Below are 19,193 nucleotides of genomic sequence, written 5' to 3'. Positions count from 1 at the left end.
TATCTGTCTGTCTGTCTGTCTGTCTGTCTGTCTGTATTTCTGCCTGTCTGCCTGCCTGCCTATCTTACTGCTCAACTTCCATGAAAGGCTGTGGAAGCGTGTGACTCGAGGAAGAACCCATTACATTTCGGAGCTGATGGAATACACGGGCAGATCCAGGAAGTGTGATTCACTGTCTGTAACATGGTGATATCAAGCATTAGCCTTGGCGGAGGTATGCACTCTCACAGCTTCCTGCTAGTTTCATTTAATTTAGATTCAATTAGGATTTATGTGACGTTTCCCCTAGTGTATATATATTCTTTTCATTCCTGTGCTCGCTCTTTCCTTCTGGAGAAACAGCGTATCTCATATAACATGTATTCAGCCCGGTGAGAGGTCAGCCATCACTTTACCTGTTGAGCAGGAGATCCAGCACCTGCTTGGTGGAGGCGAAGGAGCGGTAGGTGCAGAGGAAGATGGTGACGTAGGTGGAGTCTTTGCCCCTGAACGCCGACACCATGTACTCCACCAGCCTCTCCAGCGTGCCGGCCTTGATGGTGCGCACCTTGCAGGTCTCGTAGAGGCTCAGGGCCGAGTCTGTGTCCACGCCCAGCCATCGCTGCCCCTTGCTGGCCGACTGGTGAAGCTGCACCTTCCTCAGCGTGATGGTGAAGATGGCGTCGTCCTCGGCCTCCTCGCCGATCTCCTGCGTCGAGCTCTAAGAGACACAGAGGGGACAGACAGTGAGACATTCTCTTCTATACACTACATGAATAAGTGCAAACGGTTGAAAACAAAGGATTCGATTTTCTCCTGGTGGAAATGTCTCTTTAAATATCTGTGTGGAGCAGATTACAGGGAGTTGAAGACTGAGAGGAGATGTTAGGTTACTGTACAGAACGTAAAGTTAAACATCTCCCTTTGGGGCAAAACCCTCTAATCAAGACCTTGCTCTCTTCTCTTCACTCTGACTGACTCATACTTTTTTTGAAACATGCACATAGCAATAATAGCTTGTTGCTAAACAGAGCTTACTGGATGAACTGCCACTACAATGCAGGCTGCAGCCTGTTTGTACCCAAGCGTGGAATCAACACAAGCAGCTCGTTGCCTGAGTGGGAGCTGTCGGCTGCCGGGTGTCACCATCACTGAATTCTGTTGTCGTTTTTTTTTTTTACGTTACACAAAGATGCAGAAAACCACGAAGCACAAAAGTGATGATGACGGAGCAGAATAAAAGTCACAGTGATGATGCACGTTCACATTCATTGTGTTTGCATTTCATTTTGAGGACGTGAGACACCAGCAACGCAGAGTGTGACTTAGGTGCCTTCAGTCTGGTTGCAGCATAAACAGAAACACACAATGATCCGTTCTAGAGAAGAAAGAAGGAGGAATATTGTCTTCAAAACACTGGGATACTGTGTTTTGTAACCAAACATAACAAATATTATTTCTTGAAATAGGAAAATCAATTTGTGTGTGTAAGCACTAGAATAAAACTGGGCACAGCATGACAGTGCAGACAGGGAGAAACAGATTCAAATTAATTTCTGATGTTTTCATTATTTGAAAAAAATAAAAATGTTCTCCTTGTATTTCTAATAATTCCTAAATAAAGAGCCTCTCTCTCTGTTAATATTAAAGTTGTAATAATAACCTGCCTGCTCTCACTTCGTCTCATGCAACTCAGCAGCGTCACTTTTAGGTCGTGAATAACTTGCTCTGTGACACAGGAAGAGAAAAGTTCATCCCACCACTGCATGTGCTTCCAATCAGCAGTTTGTGTCACTGCAGGGAAATAGACCGCGACGCTGAGCGCTGAAGCCGCCCAGTGTATCGGCCGTAAATAGCCGAGCTACAGCGGCGTGAATCATGGGGCGAGTGCCGGCCTTGGCGGAGGAATGGCATGTAATCTGGTCGTGCCACAGTCATCTGTCAAGGCCCCTTGTTGTGTGTCCTGGGAGCGTTAGTCATCAGAGTCAGTTTTCAAAGGCTCAGTGTGAGTCGGGATCTGATGGCTTACATTGGGTCTTCCATGTTGTGTGTCCGACGAGGCAGTGGATGTGGGAAAACCAGCGTGATGAGAAGAAACAGTATCTGCAGCAGCTGCTCGTGTTGTTGTGTTTGAGTTTTATGATCAGAAAGGGAAAAGACATGAAGTGAAACCTGAGAGAGGCTCATTCAGGAGAATAAAGAAAAAGAGGCCACAAGGTTCGCGATCATGTTTCAAAAGAGCTGGGACACAAATATTGAACAGAACAAAATCTAATAATAAAGTCATATCGAATCGCACAAACCTACTTTTTACATTGTTAAAGTTTCAAATACCTTCTGCTGCAGTGGTTTAATGACAACAACTGTTTGTATTGATGAACAAACTTACAAACTAATACTCACTAAAAGGTGGTGGAGGGAAACTCAAATTAATTTTTTGCTAATTTTCTGTAATGTTTTGCACAAACCACAGATGAGTCCTGTGTTTAAATGTTTCTCCATCATAACGTGCTTCTCTCCCCAAACACTGATGGTTCCTTGATGTATAATCCAAACATTACTTCTCCAATAAAACAGGATAAATGTATTTACTTCACATTTCTGCTTCCTGCATTTTCAGTCACAGGAGATGATGTCGGGCAGATTCAGACCGAGATAATAATAAGAACTGTTTTCTTTTTGTATCAAGCAGCAAAAAAGTTAATTTGTGACTTTTGAATTGTGAATATTGGGCATGCTCACATCTCAATAATGATGCTGCTGAAGTGATATATTACACAACCAACAAGAAGAGCCTGAAAACAAAGGCTGAGACTCTGTTTCGCCAATTAAAGAAAAACTGACTTCTCCACAGGGATCAGATCAATGACCACTCGGCTCGTATAGAACCTGAGCCGCCCTCCTGACAGAGTGTGTGTTACAGAGAGAGGGAGAGTGTGGCAGATAAATGGGAAGAGAGAGAGAGAGAGAGAGAGAGAGAGAGAGAGAGAGAGAGAGAGAGAGAGAGAGAGAGAGAGAGAGACAAACCCCTGGACTGTTGTATATCATGCACAGTAAAATGTCTGAGGCCCAGCTGCAGCTGCCTTGACAGCAGGAGCGCTGCTTATCAGCCAAACCACAGAGGCCTTGACACTGCTATCACTTCAACAAAAAACACACACACAAAAAAAAAAAGCTCAAGGGCAGCGCCTCCCTCCATCCGCAGAGTCAAGTCTCACCATAAAGCCTCCATTCATCCCTGCTCCAGTGAGGATGAGCCATGATAACCACGCTCCTCGTACTACTTCAACAAAACAGTGAATGAAGGGTTCGGTGTCACCGGTGTCACCTCATGACGACATGACAAGCAGAAAAAAGCCTCTAATGCTAAAACACTCAAATATCAAAAGTGGCCATGAGGAGGAACATGTGAGGACACGAGGTAAAGACCAAACGTTTGCTTTTTAACCAGGCAGGAAGTAGCTGGGTGTGTTTTTCTAACCAGGAATCTGACATGGGACCACTTCAGTGAGAGGAAAGATGACAGGTTTAACCTTAATGTGACAGCTGCTGTAAGAGAGGGACTTTTTCCTCAATGTCAGTTTGGGCAACCACCTGATTTACATAAAGACTCTGGGGGGGGGGGGGGGGGGGGGGATGATGCCCCTCTCGGGACGTTTCGTTCAAACTACTCAGATGATTAGAAAAAGGGCAGAAGCTGCAGTCGACAGCCTCCCGGACTCAAATAAGCTTCAGCAGACAAATAAAATCAATGAGGAATTTTATGGAAATTCCACTGTAATCTTCACAGGAACCTCACCCCCACTGTCTCCTTTTTAATTTAGGTTAGGATCACATTCCTTCATCCTGACTCAGCGACCAGATCTGCACCACACTGGTTTCAAACAGACAGGAAGTGGCTCCACAGTAATTCAGCAGCTCAGAATATGTCCCAACACTTGAAATATACTAGACTCAGTAGAGCTCAAGACCCAACAGTCGCTTAAACTCGAATCAAGCTGCACCAAATTTTACAAGCTCCTAAATCTCAGTATTTTCTTCATAAATATCTCTGCATTATTATTTGAGAAATTCACATGAGGCTGCTTTCAATCGAGCACTGAACACTGGATTTTCCAGAGGTTTGGGGTTAGAGTTAATTCTACAGTTGCTCTGGGGATTTTCCAGAAGTTTTTCTTCCAGCTTCCCAGAAAAATACAGCAGGAAAAATGTCGTCCTGCTGACAAATAGACAAACTGCACTGAAAACATCCACATCCCAACAGTGGATGTATAACATGGACTTGTAGCTTTAAGGCGTTTGACCCCCAAGCCTAAAACTCCACTGTTACTCTCTCTGTGCTCACATTAACTTAACCACGAGGCCGATGCTGTTCAAAGACCCATGTGACCGTTGAACAGCATCAGAGCCTTTCACACCGGCGGCTTGCTTTTATTCACCGGCTGCAAAAATCACTTTTCAATTTAAAGATGATTTAACTGCACCCATAGACTGTTTATAAAAGATGGACGACATGACAGCTCCCCCATAAGAGAATCCCAATCCTTTAGAACACCTCCTGGTGGCTGACTGCAGTAATGGTCTTAAACTCTGCCTCCTCCACGTTAGTGAATGGGACATTGGGCCGAATTCTAAAAAATCTAAGTACATGTTTAATAGGTTAAGATGGCAGCATTTGTGTTTTGGATATTTTTGGCTTAATTTCTGGACAGTGTAATGAAGCAGAGACACGTCGTCCATCTTTATTTACAGTCTATGATATCACCCAGTGGCCCCTCCTCCTGAATCCTGCATCATCAGATAAAAAACACACTGCATGAACTTTATTGTGTCCGTGCAGATCTCAACAAATTTAACTCTGCAGTTATTAATCTGTTCAGGGTTTCTCTGCTCGCTGTGGGAGTTCTTGAATAAAATCGGAAAGCAGGGTCCACAGAAATGTCTGGCATCCACAATCAGCCGCCTCCGCACTGGTTCCAACACTGATCAGATCTGAGCTCACCTACGCCGTCCTGACTGTGAATGACCACGGACGCTCATGTGGGACAAAGGAATGTGAGGCGACCACGAGCGTCAGCAGCGAGAGATGAGGCAGACAACAGGAAATAGGTTGACAGGGCGAGGGAAAGGGAAAATGAAATCACATGAGCAATAGTGGTTTGTTCTACGACTGGATGAATGGATTTACTGTTCATTTATTAATAGTCATTTTAATGACTGTTAATAATAAACCATAGAGCTGACATGGTGCTATTTTCTCTTGTCACACAGTGAACTTTAAAAAAAAAAATCACTGAATCTTCACAATATCTTAATCTTAACATCTTCACAATGTAGTTTGGAAAATTGTTTACTTGACCCAATTCTACATTTAGCCTGGAGGAGTGAGTCTGAGAGCTCAGGACTCTCCCTCCTCAGTGAGGTGGCTCCACTGCTCAAAAACACAATTTGTGTGTAGTTATAAAATGTTTATCTCTCACAATAGAAACCTCCCGTCTTCATATCTGATGTTTTAGAGTCTCTGCAAACACAGCCACCTGGCACAGGGACACACTAAAACAAACACGCACCACGACTAAAGTAAAGCCTGACTAGCTGCCAAATCCCCTCAAGGCCGAGCCGCGCTGTGGGAGCAGGTTCGGAGGCATCGGCCAAATCATGACGCTCAACAACAGAAACACACCTGCTTTGAAAAGCGGCCGTCCTAAATGAGCCCACTGAAATCCCCCGAGAGCTCAGCTCTAAATGTAGATCAGCAGGGAAACTCCCAGTGGAAAGAGAAACCTGCCGGCTAAACAGTCAACGGCTGAACAAAGCCAACAATAGCGCGCATCCATTACAAGCCTGTGGCACAAACCAGCGAGTTCCCCTCGCCGACAATGGGCGCTGAAAAAGCCAGTGAGGACAGAGGAGGAGAGCAGGAGCGTAACTCATGAGGCCAGATCCTCGTTTTATCTCCCACTGTCACTGGAGCTGGACAAGAGACGGTCAAAAATCTAAAGGTTATCCTCCCTCCTCTTTCAAACCCTCTGATTGAGACAATGATCTATTTATTTATTCTTTTGCATGAAAACACAAATAATTAATATTGAAATCAAACACAGATAATCAAGTCAGAGAATCAACAAAGAAACGAATGTGAATCTCATAGTGATGTGAACAACTGTGAGCCGATCTGCCGAGTAACTGCTGAGACAGTCCAGCGCTGTAGGAGAGATCAAAGGATCCTCAAAGTCAAGAGGGTGCAACCTCTGGGCACCTTGAATGTCTGTGTTAACTTTCATCCAAGGTTAATTTACATGTGTCAGTCTAAAGTGTCACAAAGACTAGCTCAAAGTTAACTATATCATTCTGAATCCAAGATTTCTTAATGACAATGAGGCAGTGATGTGACGAGGAGTCTAACTTTAAAAGTCATCGTGATCAAAGGCTCCTCGTCTTCTACCACAACGACAGTCCTCTCCCTGCATCTGCATCCAAAAGGCTCGGGAACCGTTTCTCTTTCGAAATCACCATCGTGACAGAAGCTCCATTTTTATCTGCGTTGCCTCTTCCAGCGAAAAAAACTTGACATGATCGGTTTTTCCTGTGTGCGACCGAGCTTGGGGAACGGCCTCAGGCCAAAGAACGACTGATTAGATGATGAAGATGACCTCAATCTACATTTCCTGCAATCACATGACTGTGTTTTTTATTCAGCTGTTACTTCAAATCTTCCAGGCGAGTTCAATATCAAGTAAATTCAACGTGACAGGAGGGATTCAGTGTTAGAGAAAGTTTGTTTTTGCTCAAGCGCCTTCAAGTCATTTTCCTTCTTCAAGTCGAACACAGTTTGTTCATATTTTTCACTTTCAATCCTCGGCACAGCAGAGAAGCATAAAGAATACATTTTAAATCTTGATAAAAACTCTTGGCTTTATGTTCACTAATACTTGAGCTGTTTTCAGATGTGTAATAAGGTCTGGAACTTTTCCTACCGACTGGTGAAATGTCCCAGTGAGTCCATGTGAGAACACAGCAGGAAATACAATTTGAATAATAAATCTAATAAACAAATAATGAAACGATCAAACTGGGAGGTTGATTCCGAAGCTTTCAATGTGTGGTTCCTTGATTGCACCAGACCGGTCTCAGAGGAAGGGATGTGGTCGAAAGCTCCGGAAACGACAAATGAATTATATGTGAGGTTTTGACGCCAAACTGCTGATCACAAAGTCAAGAATGAACCTCAGAGGCCAAATCAAATAATTAGTCGGTTGTGGCTTTTAAATTATTTCGCTGCTCTTCGTATTAACTTGCTTTTTGTTACTGGAAGATTTTTTATAAATCCTCGATGCAGCCAAACGACTGTAATCAACATATTTTTATGTAAATAAAAGGCTCATATTTGCATATTTTGGATTTTATGTTTTGTCCCCCCAAGCAGAGTAACATTTCCAAAAGTGAAACCTGAGATGACTCTGTAAACAAGTAAACTGTCTTTATTCAACTCAAACCTATGACTCTTATCAATCTTCTCATCTTATTTTCCAAAATCCAGCGAATAAGCACGTTTCCAAAACGCTGAGATTTCTAGCCCCCTAACAGATTCAGATTCGAGGCTCACCCAGAATCTGATTCCATCTCACATATCTTATTCCGTGTGGATGAAGAAGAGACAACAGCAGCTTGTTGTTGTGATTCAGGAAGATTAGAACCCTTCAGATTCGAGTCACAGGGAGAACGAGTCGGATTCAGACACTTGTAGCTGCACCTTTGATTAGAAGCTTCCGTTCACATGTCCTGAAAGCTTCTGTGAGTCGGAGCATCCTGGTAATTACACCACAGCAAACACACAGCCGCTTTGAGAGGACTTGGAGAATTGAGTATCTTTCCAGGCGTCGGGGACTTCACATTCCTGCTGCGGCACTCGGCTTCTCGATTCTTTTCGAGATGAGCTGCGGAGACAAAAGCTCGTCTGTGCCGAGTCCCCCCCCGCCGTACTTGAATCAATACTAATGCTAAACGAGGACAGATCCCAGATCACCTCCACTCACACTGCGTGTCCCGGCGTGACTCCCCCTCTCCCCCCCACATGTCTCTCAGACCTGATGATTCCTCATTAGTGTCCACAACATCATTGAAGTCACATTTCTCCACAGCACAGATTTATACAGATAAAAATAGATTCGGAGACACTCGGTGGAACCTGCACACAACACAACATATTCCTCTGCTGTCGGGCTCTGTCCTTAAAGTATGTTTTGTTAACTGCACATGAGATTATTTCTTCCATGTGGTGAAGCTACAGTGGCACCGTGTTATTATGTCATTCATCTGGGACGGCTTGTGAGCTTGGCTGGGTCCCAGTGAGCAGCACCGAGGACAAGCAGACCATGATAGAGAGAGAGAGAGAGCTCCAGTTACAGTCTGTTCACTTCATTACCGCTCTGGGCACAGATATCTTCTCAAACCAGAGCAGAAGGAGTTTGTCTTTCACAGACAGGATGAAGAACGCAGCAGGAGATTGTTGGAGTAAGACTCCTTCACAATAGAGTGCAGCTCGGGGGCCACAGGGTTTTTTGTCTGAACTCGTCTGAGGCCAATGTTTTACAGTGTATAGAAATCTAGATGACAGCCCAGCCAATGGGAACAAACCTGACCTGACACTAGAATTCACAGAAACAAATTTGTCCTCAAAACACAATTTCCAGTTTCAAGTCTGTCGTCAACACGTCGACTCGCTCGCTGTAAGTTTCCAGACATCTTCCTGATGTATTCTCACATGGACTCACGTGGGAAAAGTTCTATATACCGTCCTAAGCAACTGACACACATACACACCTGGAGATTTTAAGGAAAATGCCTGAACTAAGGTGCATGTCTGGAAGCAGCTTTAACATAAGGGAACAGGAAAAGTTCAAGAAAAGTTCTGACAGTCAGTCTCAGTGTGGTCTTCATCCTGTGTGGTGTTGAGATCAGGGTCAGATCATTTGTTGAAGGACTCCTTGTTCTTCTGGAGACGGTTCTTTACGACCCTGGCTGTGTGTTTTGGGATACTCGCCTCCCTGATGGGATCATACGCTGGATAAGAATCTAAATATCTGAAGTGCCTCAAACTTTCACAGAGCGCTGTAAGTCCCAGTGAAGCCTGAAGGGGAGCAGAACCCACAGGGACGATTCAAACTGATTTGTGACTGAATGAGCAATTTTCTGTGTTGCACTGACTTTTTGTTTGAAGCCTCCTGAGACGGTCTCATTGAACAGCAGTGTTTTCTGCAGGTCTGGCCCCTAATCCCACTGGTTGGGACTGGACTGTGCCACATATAGAGAGCTCCCACAGCTCCGCTCCTGTTCTTAGCCTGAATCTGCTGGTCTGTAAACAGTATATTCCCTGACTGCGTTTTTTCTACATCTATATGTCAGTGCTGTGAACTTGGCTCCCATTAGTGTGATTACTGTGGGAGTGCTTAGTTACATAAAATCAAACAAAACATGCAGTGTGGGAAAAAAAAGAGGCTTAATCACATGTTTTTCAAACAGCTCAGTTGCACACCACCCACTCTTCTTCACCATCAAACCCAACTGCAATCAATCAATCAATCAATCAATCAATCAATTCTGAGCCAACTGCTTCCTCTAGTTTGGATCTGAAAAGTTTAAGCTTCGATCCAACAGGTTTAGATCATGTTCACTCTATAGCTAGAACTTAAACTAACAGAAACAAGTGTGGAGAGTGAACTAAGAATTAACTGGAGCAGCTGACGATGTTTTGTTTCTGTCAGAAGTCGAACACACCAGTAACTTGACCTCTGTTTCAAAAGACATTTGATCCTCTCAGCTGCAGGATGTGATACAGTAAGTACAGATCGAAAATAAGAACTATAATAGTTAGAACATACTTCGTCTCAGTCCCCACCTCATCCTGTTTGTCTCTTGCGATGACGTAGTCTTGTTTTAGCTTGGGCGGTACACATGTGTTGATAATGTGCAGTGACGCCAGAGAGGGATGAAAGAGTGGAGGACAACAATGTTCATATCTCAAAAACTAAAAACTGCTCATAGTTCAAATAGTCCAAAGTTTATTTGGTATTTATGTAGTTTTTAAATTTAAAACACAATGAAACTTCTGGCTAAGGTTGTAAAGAGCCTAGAGATATGAAGCGTTTAAAGATTCTCCGGTAAACGACAGGACAGGAAGTACAAAAACCAATGTGGACACTGGAGGAGCATTTCCACTGCAGAGGTCAGAGGTCAACATGGAGCCAGAGAGATCAACGTATGACCTGAACCTGAACCAGTCCTCCTCTGTGACGCATACGTCCTGTAACCAAACCTCGGCATCAAATCACGCCTGTGTACCGAGGAGAAGAAAGGCGGCGATTGTGGAGGAAAGCTCTCAGCCTCTGCAGGAGGGGGATTAGGCATTAGGTAATTGTGTTAGAGGGGAGGATTAGATCAGAGTGAAGAGACGAAGCAGAGCAGGTTAGCTGGAGACGAGAGAGAGCGCCGCTGACCCCCCCCCCCCCACACGCTCAGGAGAACGCGAGGGTTTTAATAAGAGGCCTGTGATGTGGGTCCAGCTCCGACTGATGACAAACAGAGCAGAGAGTCAGAAAGAGAACATACTAGACTGTCTGCCGTCTATCGAGGACAGAGGACACCAGGTCGTCTCAATGTGGTACCAGCTAAGACGGTGTCCTCGTCCAATCCGGGGCCTTACATAAGAGCAGTAAACACCCTCCTCCCTCCTTATCGGATCGATGTACAGGATGTAAACCATGTAGCGCTGGAGAACGTTACGCTTAATCCACACAAATGGGCCTTTTATACGGACAACTGTGAAACTGCTGCTTCGGGTTACGGGTGTTTGGGTCAGGACGAGAGTGAAACACACTTAACTGCCACACAACCATAGATAAACACATTCATCTATATACCTTGTTGTCATTAGGGCTTAACAGTTACATAACTTCATGACTTATATCATCCGAATGGGATTTTCTGCACCACAGAGACGTCCCAAAAACAACTACAAGCACAGACAGTACAGACCTCAGAGCTGAATCTGAAGTAGACTTGAATCAACTGACTGATCATTGAGGGAAGTTGAATATGTGACAATCTACCTGCTTTTGACCGAATAGATAATCAATAAATAGAGAACTAACTTGAATAATTAAAGTAGTCGTCAATTGAGGCCCCGTCTGATAAACGTTAATGCTGATTGCCCTCATGAAGGAATTTACATAACGTGTGGATTTATGTAGACTGAAGTGGATTCCCTTCACCACACAAGTATGTATATATACAAAATATTGTATATGTACAATAAGTATACGTACAAGCACTCACACAATGAATCCGTCGAGCTGAAACGTGTGGAATCAGCAGAAAATGTACTGTGAACTTTTTGTATTCAAGCCTGAGGTTGTGTAGCATTTTTAAGCTTTTTATGATTAAATATGTTTGTACCGAACAATGAATTTGTTGTAATCTATTGATATACGAAAAACAAGCATTAGATCTAAGTCTCAAAGAGAAAAATCTTTTTAATAACATGTAGTGCTCTGACAAAGCTACAGATTATTCTTAAAGATCAATATAATGAACGTTATTGTACATTTGACTTGTCTGAGTGAAAACTGAACTGGGACGGTTTCAGTTTCTGAATTCAACGAGATGAACACAACCTGAGAAAAAAAGCAAGTCATTCTGGACCAGCACCATGTAGCACGGTGTGGGGAGTGTCACTGAGAACGTATGTGAACTCTTTGAGCTCATCATGACACAGATAAATGCTCCGTACTTTCCAGCCACTCAGCAACTGTACAGTGATAAGCTGTTTAATCAGCACGATTATAATAAGACGGTTTATGAAGACAGGATTAGAGTCTGTCTTTGTGTCTGATTCGATTATAAATACACGTGAAGTCATTTCATGTGTACTTTGGACACACACACACACACACACACACACACACACACACACACACACACACACACACACACACACACAGAGATGATTATAAGATGGTGAAATGTGTATTAAAGTGTCCAGTCTTTGTAAAAGCATCTCACAATGTGGATTTTCTTATTTAAGTTAATTCTCAAACAATTCAATTAAACTAAATTTAATCTAAATTCTTGAATGAATATTTTCTCATAAGCTGCGGATCAACTCAGAACCAATTCCCCTGGATCCTCCACGCAGTCCTGGATCCGCCACCCAGTCCTGGAACCATCACAACAAACCGCACCAGCTAACGGACCAGGGACAACTCTCCTCCCCGCCTCTCCTCCACCAGCCTCCGGCCCCGGGCCCTGCAACCTCCCCCGGGCCTCCTCCTCCTCCTCCTCACCTCCAGCAGCGGCAGGTCCGGGTCCAGGTGGGTGAAGCTGTGCAGGACCACCGGGCTGCGGTCCTCCACCACCTCCAGCCTCACCCCGTCCCAAATGCTCCGGACCTTCCAGGACGAGTCAAACATCTCCGGCAGAGGACCCGGCTTCAGGCTGCGCGCCTCGGTTTGCATCCCCGGGAAAGAGACCATGGATGCCCTGCGGAGCCCCGGGCGTCGGTCACGGCGGCGGTGGGGACATGTCCCCGGTGTGTGTGGGTGTTTGTCCCGGGCAGGGTGAGCACTGATCCCCGGTGGAGGAGGAGGAGGAGGAGGCGCTGCTCGGAGCTCCTCCACTGTCATCTCCGGTGCAGCTAAACCCCGCCCCCAGCGCGCTGCTGCCTTCATGCCCCTGGGACATTTCAGCACCCGAGGGAACGCCGCAGGACTGAAGGCATGGTTCAACCAAAACTGAAGATTCCCTCATTATCTTTTCACCACTATAAAGCAGCGTTGCAGCCGAAGGCAATACAACTGAACGCAATGGCGAGCACTTCTTCAAACGAACGGAAAACAACAGAAAACACATACAATGCCTCAATGCTGCTCCTGTGGTTTCATCCAAATGTCTGCAAGCCCCGAACTATTCACATTCGACTATAAACATCATAAGATCTATATCTATATCACACTGTTTATCACAAAGACTTTCTTATGTTCTCCAACAAGGACTGTGCTGTGTGATAGGTCATCATTGACAAATGTACGAGATGTCCCTGAAGGCAGCGTTAACCTCCTCCAGCCTGACGTAATGCCTCTGGGAAATGACGATGGGAGTGTGTTTTTGTGTTCTCACTATGGCAGCGCACAGACACACACACACACACACACACACACACACACACACACACACACACACACACACACACACACACACACACACATATATATAATATCATAATGCTGCAATCTGCTAGATTCCTTAAAATAGTCTTGATAATGATAATTATAATGCAACATATATTTTATAATACAGTTCAACACTCAATAGTATTGCTCTTACCTCTGCACTTTAAAAAAGGTATTTTGACATTAAGGAATTACTTATAATATCCAAATAGGACCACAAGTAATCATTATGTTATCTATCAATTAATCTACAGATTTTAGAACGTAGGACAAGATGGAGAATATTCCATCGATCAATTGTTTACTTTAAAAGTCTTAATATGTTTAACGCACAGTGGAAAAACCCTGAAATTAATTATTTACTAATATATAAAAACTAGGAAGGGAAGAAAATCTTCATATTTTAAAAGCTGGAATTAGACCTGGAAAATGTGTGACACGGTTAACTGATAATCAAAACTGCTGCTAAATAAATAATGATAAAATAATCATCGCATTAATCAATGGTGAAAATAATAATTTAACTCCAACTTGCATAACTCTCCCTGCACCTGAAACACAGGCAGCTCCAGCAAAAACCTTAAATCACTCAAGCAAATGGGTGGAAATTGCTTTTCAACATTTAACTGCAGCTTTAAGATTTTCAACACCACAAAAACAAACCGTTCGTTTAAATCAAGATTCTGAGAAATACATATTTAAAGCCCAGCACCTGAACTACTCATCAGTAAGGCCCAGTTTCACTGATCTTCTTTATTTGGATTTTTTTTTTTGATGCCTTCACTGTCAGATCACAACCGGAGCCTCTGTGGATCTGACATCCAACACTGCCCCCTATTGGCAAATGTCAGGAACAGACGTCAGATCCAAGACACCATCAGTCATCTTGATAAATTGCCCAGTACTTGAATGAGAACTAACTCAGATTAATTCAGCTCGTTCTGGATGTTCAGCAGTTACGTCAACAAAAGAGACAAACACAACAAACCTGCAGCCTCATGTTTCACAGATAATTGATGCTGAACTTTAATTAATGATATTTATTTGAGAGACGTTGTTGTCGGAGGTTTGAACTGCACCGAGAGCCAGAACAGGTGAGAACGTGATTAAGAAAAGTTAAAGAAAAACATCTGCTGCACCAGCTGAGTCCGACTCCAACAGCAAACATGTCCGACCTCAGCGGCCTCCTCTCGCCACTGAGCTGCTGCAAGTTGCAACTCACATAACTCTGCAGCTGCAGGACGAGAACCACAAACTGCGGGTGAGACACAAAGAGGAGGAGGAGGAGGAGGAGGAGGAGTAGGGAGGAGGAGGAGGAGGATCAATACGGGGTTTTCAAGCCTGATACAGATTCTGATAGACCTTTAACTACTGTTCATGTCTAACATCCTTTGAAACATTAGAGAAACAGTCCAGTAAAGCTGATCAGTCCCGAGCAGCAGCTCCATTGTTAATATCCTTCTTCCTGAGTCCCAGAATTCTCTGAGAGCTCGGAGCGAACGTCCAACTTTTAGTCTGCTGGAAATCAATACCAGAGGATGTTGATGTGCTGCTGCTGCCGTGGCTCTGGCTCAGACTGACGCGCCGGCATGTTTTACTATTCCCCGAGGAGGGTGATGCCGAGAGGCCGCCCCGACTCTCTCTCAAACACAACACAAAGAAACACGGGCTCCTACGCAGATTCACGCACAAAGTATTACGCAGCCGCACGAATTAAGAAGTCGACCACACCCACAAAGAGTCTGGAAGACGTGGAGGAGGAGGAGGAGGAGGAGGAGGAGGAGGAGGAGGAGGAGAAGGAGGGAGCCTTGTTCGACGGCAACAATCGAGTGGCCCAACATCTGCAAGATATTTGACTCCAGACGACACCGAGCCAGGCAGAAAGTTTAACTTCTGCAAAAACTCCTGTCAGGATGCCATTTAGCAAGGCACACCCCCCCAGTGGAGGCTAACAGGGGCCAGCAGTGGAGGCTTGTTGCTGAGCTGAGCCTGTGCCAGACGCTCGATGTTCCCCAGACAATAAATCTGTAACAAACAAAGGCCGAGCAGAACTCCAGGCATGGGCAGAGTACCGAGTTACATAACAGAAAAAAGAATCAGGCAAATAAAATGAGAATAAACTGATTATAAAGCCGACGTAAGAACGAAAGTCAGTCCAGGAAAATCAATCAAATTTTTTAAATCAATTAAATCAGTCAAATAAAAATTCACTGACATAAGTACAAGTAATACCTACGTCCAAGAGTTGCCAAACAATTTGGATGCATTGGAATGTAAACAATAAGATCTGAGTTTTACAGTTTAAAGCTGCACTGGTTAAAATGACGAAATCAAATGTTAAAAGATCTACAGAACCTTTTAGCCTCTTTCAGCCCGTTGTTTTGGTTTAACCTACATACTCAGCTCACATAAACAATAACCAGTAAATGATGGACGCCTCCACTTCCTCCTACTCTCCAGAAACGATGCCACTAAACGCTGCCATCTTGCGACGCGTCCTTCCACCCCCGAACAAAGTAGGCAGCCACCTGGTGGATTCTTCCCAGAACAGACATATCCCATGATTCATCGCGGTTCAGTGACAGTTTTCCAACAGGAAATGGCGGCAAAATGCGAGGAGAAGACGTCAAGAGAATACATTTTTAGCCGATAAGCTAGCGGTACACATGTTTTAAAAAAGTCCAGGAGACCGCGTCCTCCGCAGAGTGAGGTCACTGAATTGAGACACAGCTTTTGGCTTCACTTTGGGAGCCAACATGTCGTCCATCTTTGTTTGCTCTCTTTGTTTTCGCTACCTGCAAACAGCCAGAGAGCAGCAGAAGCAGCACAGAGGCAAACGGTCGAACGGAGGAGCAGCTCAACGTTTAGAGAACATTTTCTGTTCGTCCCTTTTGACACCAGTGGAGGCTGCATGTCGGCTGATTACCTCGGCCAGGCGACAGCTCATCAAGATGATTGACGGGTGCTGGGGTGACATAACCTGACCGGCTGAGTGGGAGGAAGGGGGTAAGAATAACACATTTCATAAATCCTCAGGAAGAAACTACTCTCTGAACCCAGACATCCTGAAGAAGATGATCATTTCTTTCCGAACAGAGACCTTCACCCGGCTACATCCCCTCCTGTCAGAAGATTTGATTGGACAGCATCATCAGGGGCTTGTTTTATATTTCAAAAACCACTCAGTTGGGTATTGTTTCTCACGGCTGCTGAGTTTTAAATCTCGTGGTCAGAGCAGGTAGGAAGTGGACAGAGGAGAGGCTGGCGTCTCAGTTTGACAGCTCCTAACAGGAGCAGGCTGTCCAGGTCAGACCTCACTGAAGTCACAGTTAATGGGATCAGATTATAGTCGGTGAGGTATCGACTCTTTCATTTCAAATGCAGGGATCCATATCCACTGTAGACAAGACACAGTGCGACGCAGGAGTTTGTGCATTTTCATTATTACATTACATTACATTTCATTTAGCTGATGCTTTTATCCAAAGCGACTTACAATAAGTGCATCAACCCCGAGGGTACAGACCCAGAACAACAAGAATCAAGAAAGTACAATTTCTTCAAAATAAAACAAAACTACAGAGTGCTATAAGTAAGTGCCATTTAAGTGCTACTAAAGTGTTAGTTTCAAAGAGTTGTTAGTGTTTTTTTTATTCAAGGTAAAGTCGGAAGAGGTGTGTTTTTAGTTTTCGGCGGAAGATGTGTATACTTTCAGATGTCCGGATGTCGATGGGGAGCTCATTCCACCATTTAGGAGCCAGGACAGCAAACAGTTGTGATTTTGATAAGTGTTTAGCTCAAAGTGAGGGAGCAACGAGCCGATTAGCCGAGGCAGAGCGGAGTGAACGAGTTGGGGTGTAACGTTTGACCAGGTCCTGGATGTAGACTGGACCAGATCCGTTCACAGCATGGTACGCAAGTACTAGTGTTTTGAACCGGATGCGAGCGGCCACTGGTAACCAGTGAAGGGAGCGGAGGAGCGGAGTGGTGTGAGTGAATTTCGGTTGGTTAAAAACCAGTCGAGCTGCTGCATTCTGGATGAGCTGCAAAGGTCAGATTGGCAGTAGCAGGTAGACCTGCCAGGTTGTTCAGTCAAGAACTCACCTGAATCCTGTTTTTAACAGATCTCTGAGTCAGGTTTGTGTTGGAACAAGTTATAAGAAACAACACTGGGCAGGTCAAAGTCAAGTCTGAAGAAAAATGAGTCATCTATTCACTTTTTAACTTATACGTGTGTTTGGAAAGGTGCTGTATCAAGAGAGTTAATCATAATTATCAGCATTATTATCAAAACAGGGGATAAGTGGTATCACTACCAGAGTCTGTGACCTGACGAGCCGGACCACCTTTCACAGAAACTCTTGTGACACAGATCCAAAGTCCAACGCGTCTATAAACCACAAGCAGCTCAGTCTCTCAACAGTCAGACTCGTGTGGGACAAAATAAGAAAACATGAGTGGATCCAACCTGTCTGTCTTCTTCTCTCCTCGCTGACTGGTAACAATCCTCGCCGTCCCAGCAGGCACTTGTCCGGACCAGCAGTCCACAGGCCCACATGCTTGTTTCACTGAGACACCAGAAAGCTCGGGATCCAAACCGTCCTCGCGCGCTCGCTCCCACCCCCCTCGTCACAGATTGGCCGAACCTCCGCCAGTGCTCTGCTCCAACGTGTTTACTCTACCAGCTGTGTCAACAACCCCAGGACCAACACTGGTAAAAAGTTAACTTACGAAGGAGAACAAAGAAAGTAGGTATCTTCATGTTTGTCAGAGGTGAAGTGAATCGTCTCAGTAATGACAACAAGAAGAAACCTGGCGAAGCTGGAACTGAAAATGAAAGTTAAAGACGCCGGGGAATTCAAAAAACTTCCCCGGTTGCCAGCAGATGGGAATTACCTTCTCAGGCTCATCAGTGGATGGACATGGAAGTGAAACAAATTCATTAACAGCCAAATAAAAAAGTAAAATGTTTCTCATCTGGATGTAATTCTGCACTTGATTTATCCATTAATAAAAAACATACACTTCTTGCAGCCTGGCTATAACAGTTATTAAAAAGATTAATTCATTTCAGCTTTAATTCATGCTGCCTGAATTACTTTGTGGATATTTAAAATTATCAGTGACTAAAGGAAACACACCAAACAATTCAGAAATCACAAACTCTGGTTTCCTGTGAGGCAGAAAAGGAATTGTGTTTTTTTTGTGTTGTTAATGTGTAGATTTCTTTTCTTGTTAGTTCTCTGATTATTTCTCATTTCTGTTTATTATGTGTTTCCTTTAGTTGCGTTGGCTTCTTTCTTCCCTCTTCCTCTTTTCTGAGGATTTCCTCTTGCAGTTCACAATGTGCGGTTGAGGCAGATTTGTTAAAACTGTATTAAATAATGTTTTTCCTCCTCTTTTCTAAACTGCGCAGCTCAGTGTGGGCCTGCATCTGATTTTAATATTATCAAAAGTAAAAGGATGGCAGCTGAGAAAGTCATTCTGTGGAAGAAATCTTGTAGATGATGACATTGGATTAAAATATGTGTTTAATACTTCACAATGACGTCAGTGCCTTTCTAACGCAGCATTGTTTATGTGCACATCGCTGCTGATTGGACAACAACCTTCGACACACCCACAAAACCAGAGAAAATCATATTTCAAAGCCTGTTGCACAGTTTGGACCAAACATGTCTCTCAACACGGTGGAGAATGTTTTTGAGATCGAACGTGCTCCTCCACTTCCGCCAGCCTGTCCTCAGTCCCCCCCACCCCCCCCACCCCGCATACAAACCTGAGTCATCGTCCCTCTGCCAGTTTGTCCACTGATGTCCCTGTCCTCCCTCCTGGCTGTTTATTCTGTCTGGCTTGTTTGTTTGACCCTCGTCTGACCTTTCTGGACTCTGGCCTGTCTGCTCATGTCCCTTTGGACCTGGTTGGTTCTGACGGCTTCATATCGACCGAGTGAGGGACCTGTGCATTTCCTGCCTGGAAAATAAAATC

At 44.3% G+C, this 19,193-nt stretch overlaps 1 protein-coding gene and 1 long non-coding RNA gene across 4 annotated transcripts in view; one reads left to right on the top strand and one right to left on the bottom strand.

Moving 5' to 3' along the window:
* LOC128437657 (ral guanine nucleotide dissociation stimulator) overlaps nt 1–19,193 on the bottom strand; it is a 42,806-nt gene that overhangs the window by 13,702 nt on the left and 9,911 nt on the right. For 2 of the 3 annotated variants that reach the window (XM_053419825.1, XM_053419823.1), the window contains exon 2: nt 396–700. In XM_053419825.1, the coding sequence (XP_053275800.1) occupies nt 396–700 (305 nt within the window). Of the gene's footprint in view, nt 1–395; nt 701–17,673; nt 18,211–19,193 lie in introns of those variants that run through there. The other variant, XM_053419824.1, reaches the window with a different exon arrangement.
* On the top strand, nt 16,008–18,750 carry LOC128437659 (uncharacterized). Its single transcript, XR_008338251.1, has 2 exons — nt 16,008–16,211; nt 16,302–18,750. It is a non-coding gene; the product is annotated as an uncharacterized LOC128437659 (long non-coding RNA).

Source organism: Pleuronectes platessa, chromosome 4 (assembly GCF_947347685.1).
Source record: "Pleuronectes platessa chromosome 4, fPlePla1.1, whole genome shotgun sequence".
Taxonomy (NCBI): Eukaryota; Metazoa; Chordata; class Actinopteri; order Pleuronectiformes; family Pleuronectidae; genus Pleuronectes; species Pleuronectes platessa.
This window is presented reverse-complemented; position numbering and strand designations above follow the sequence as displayed.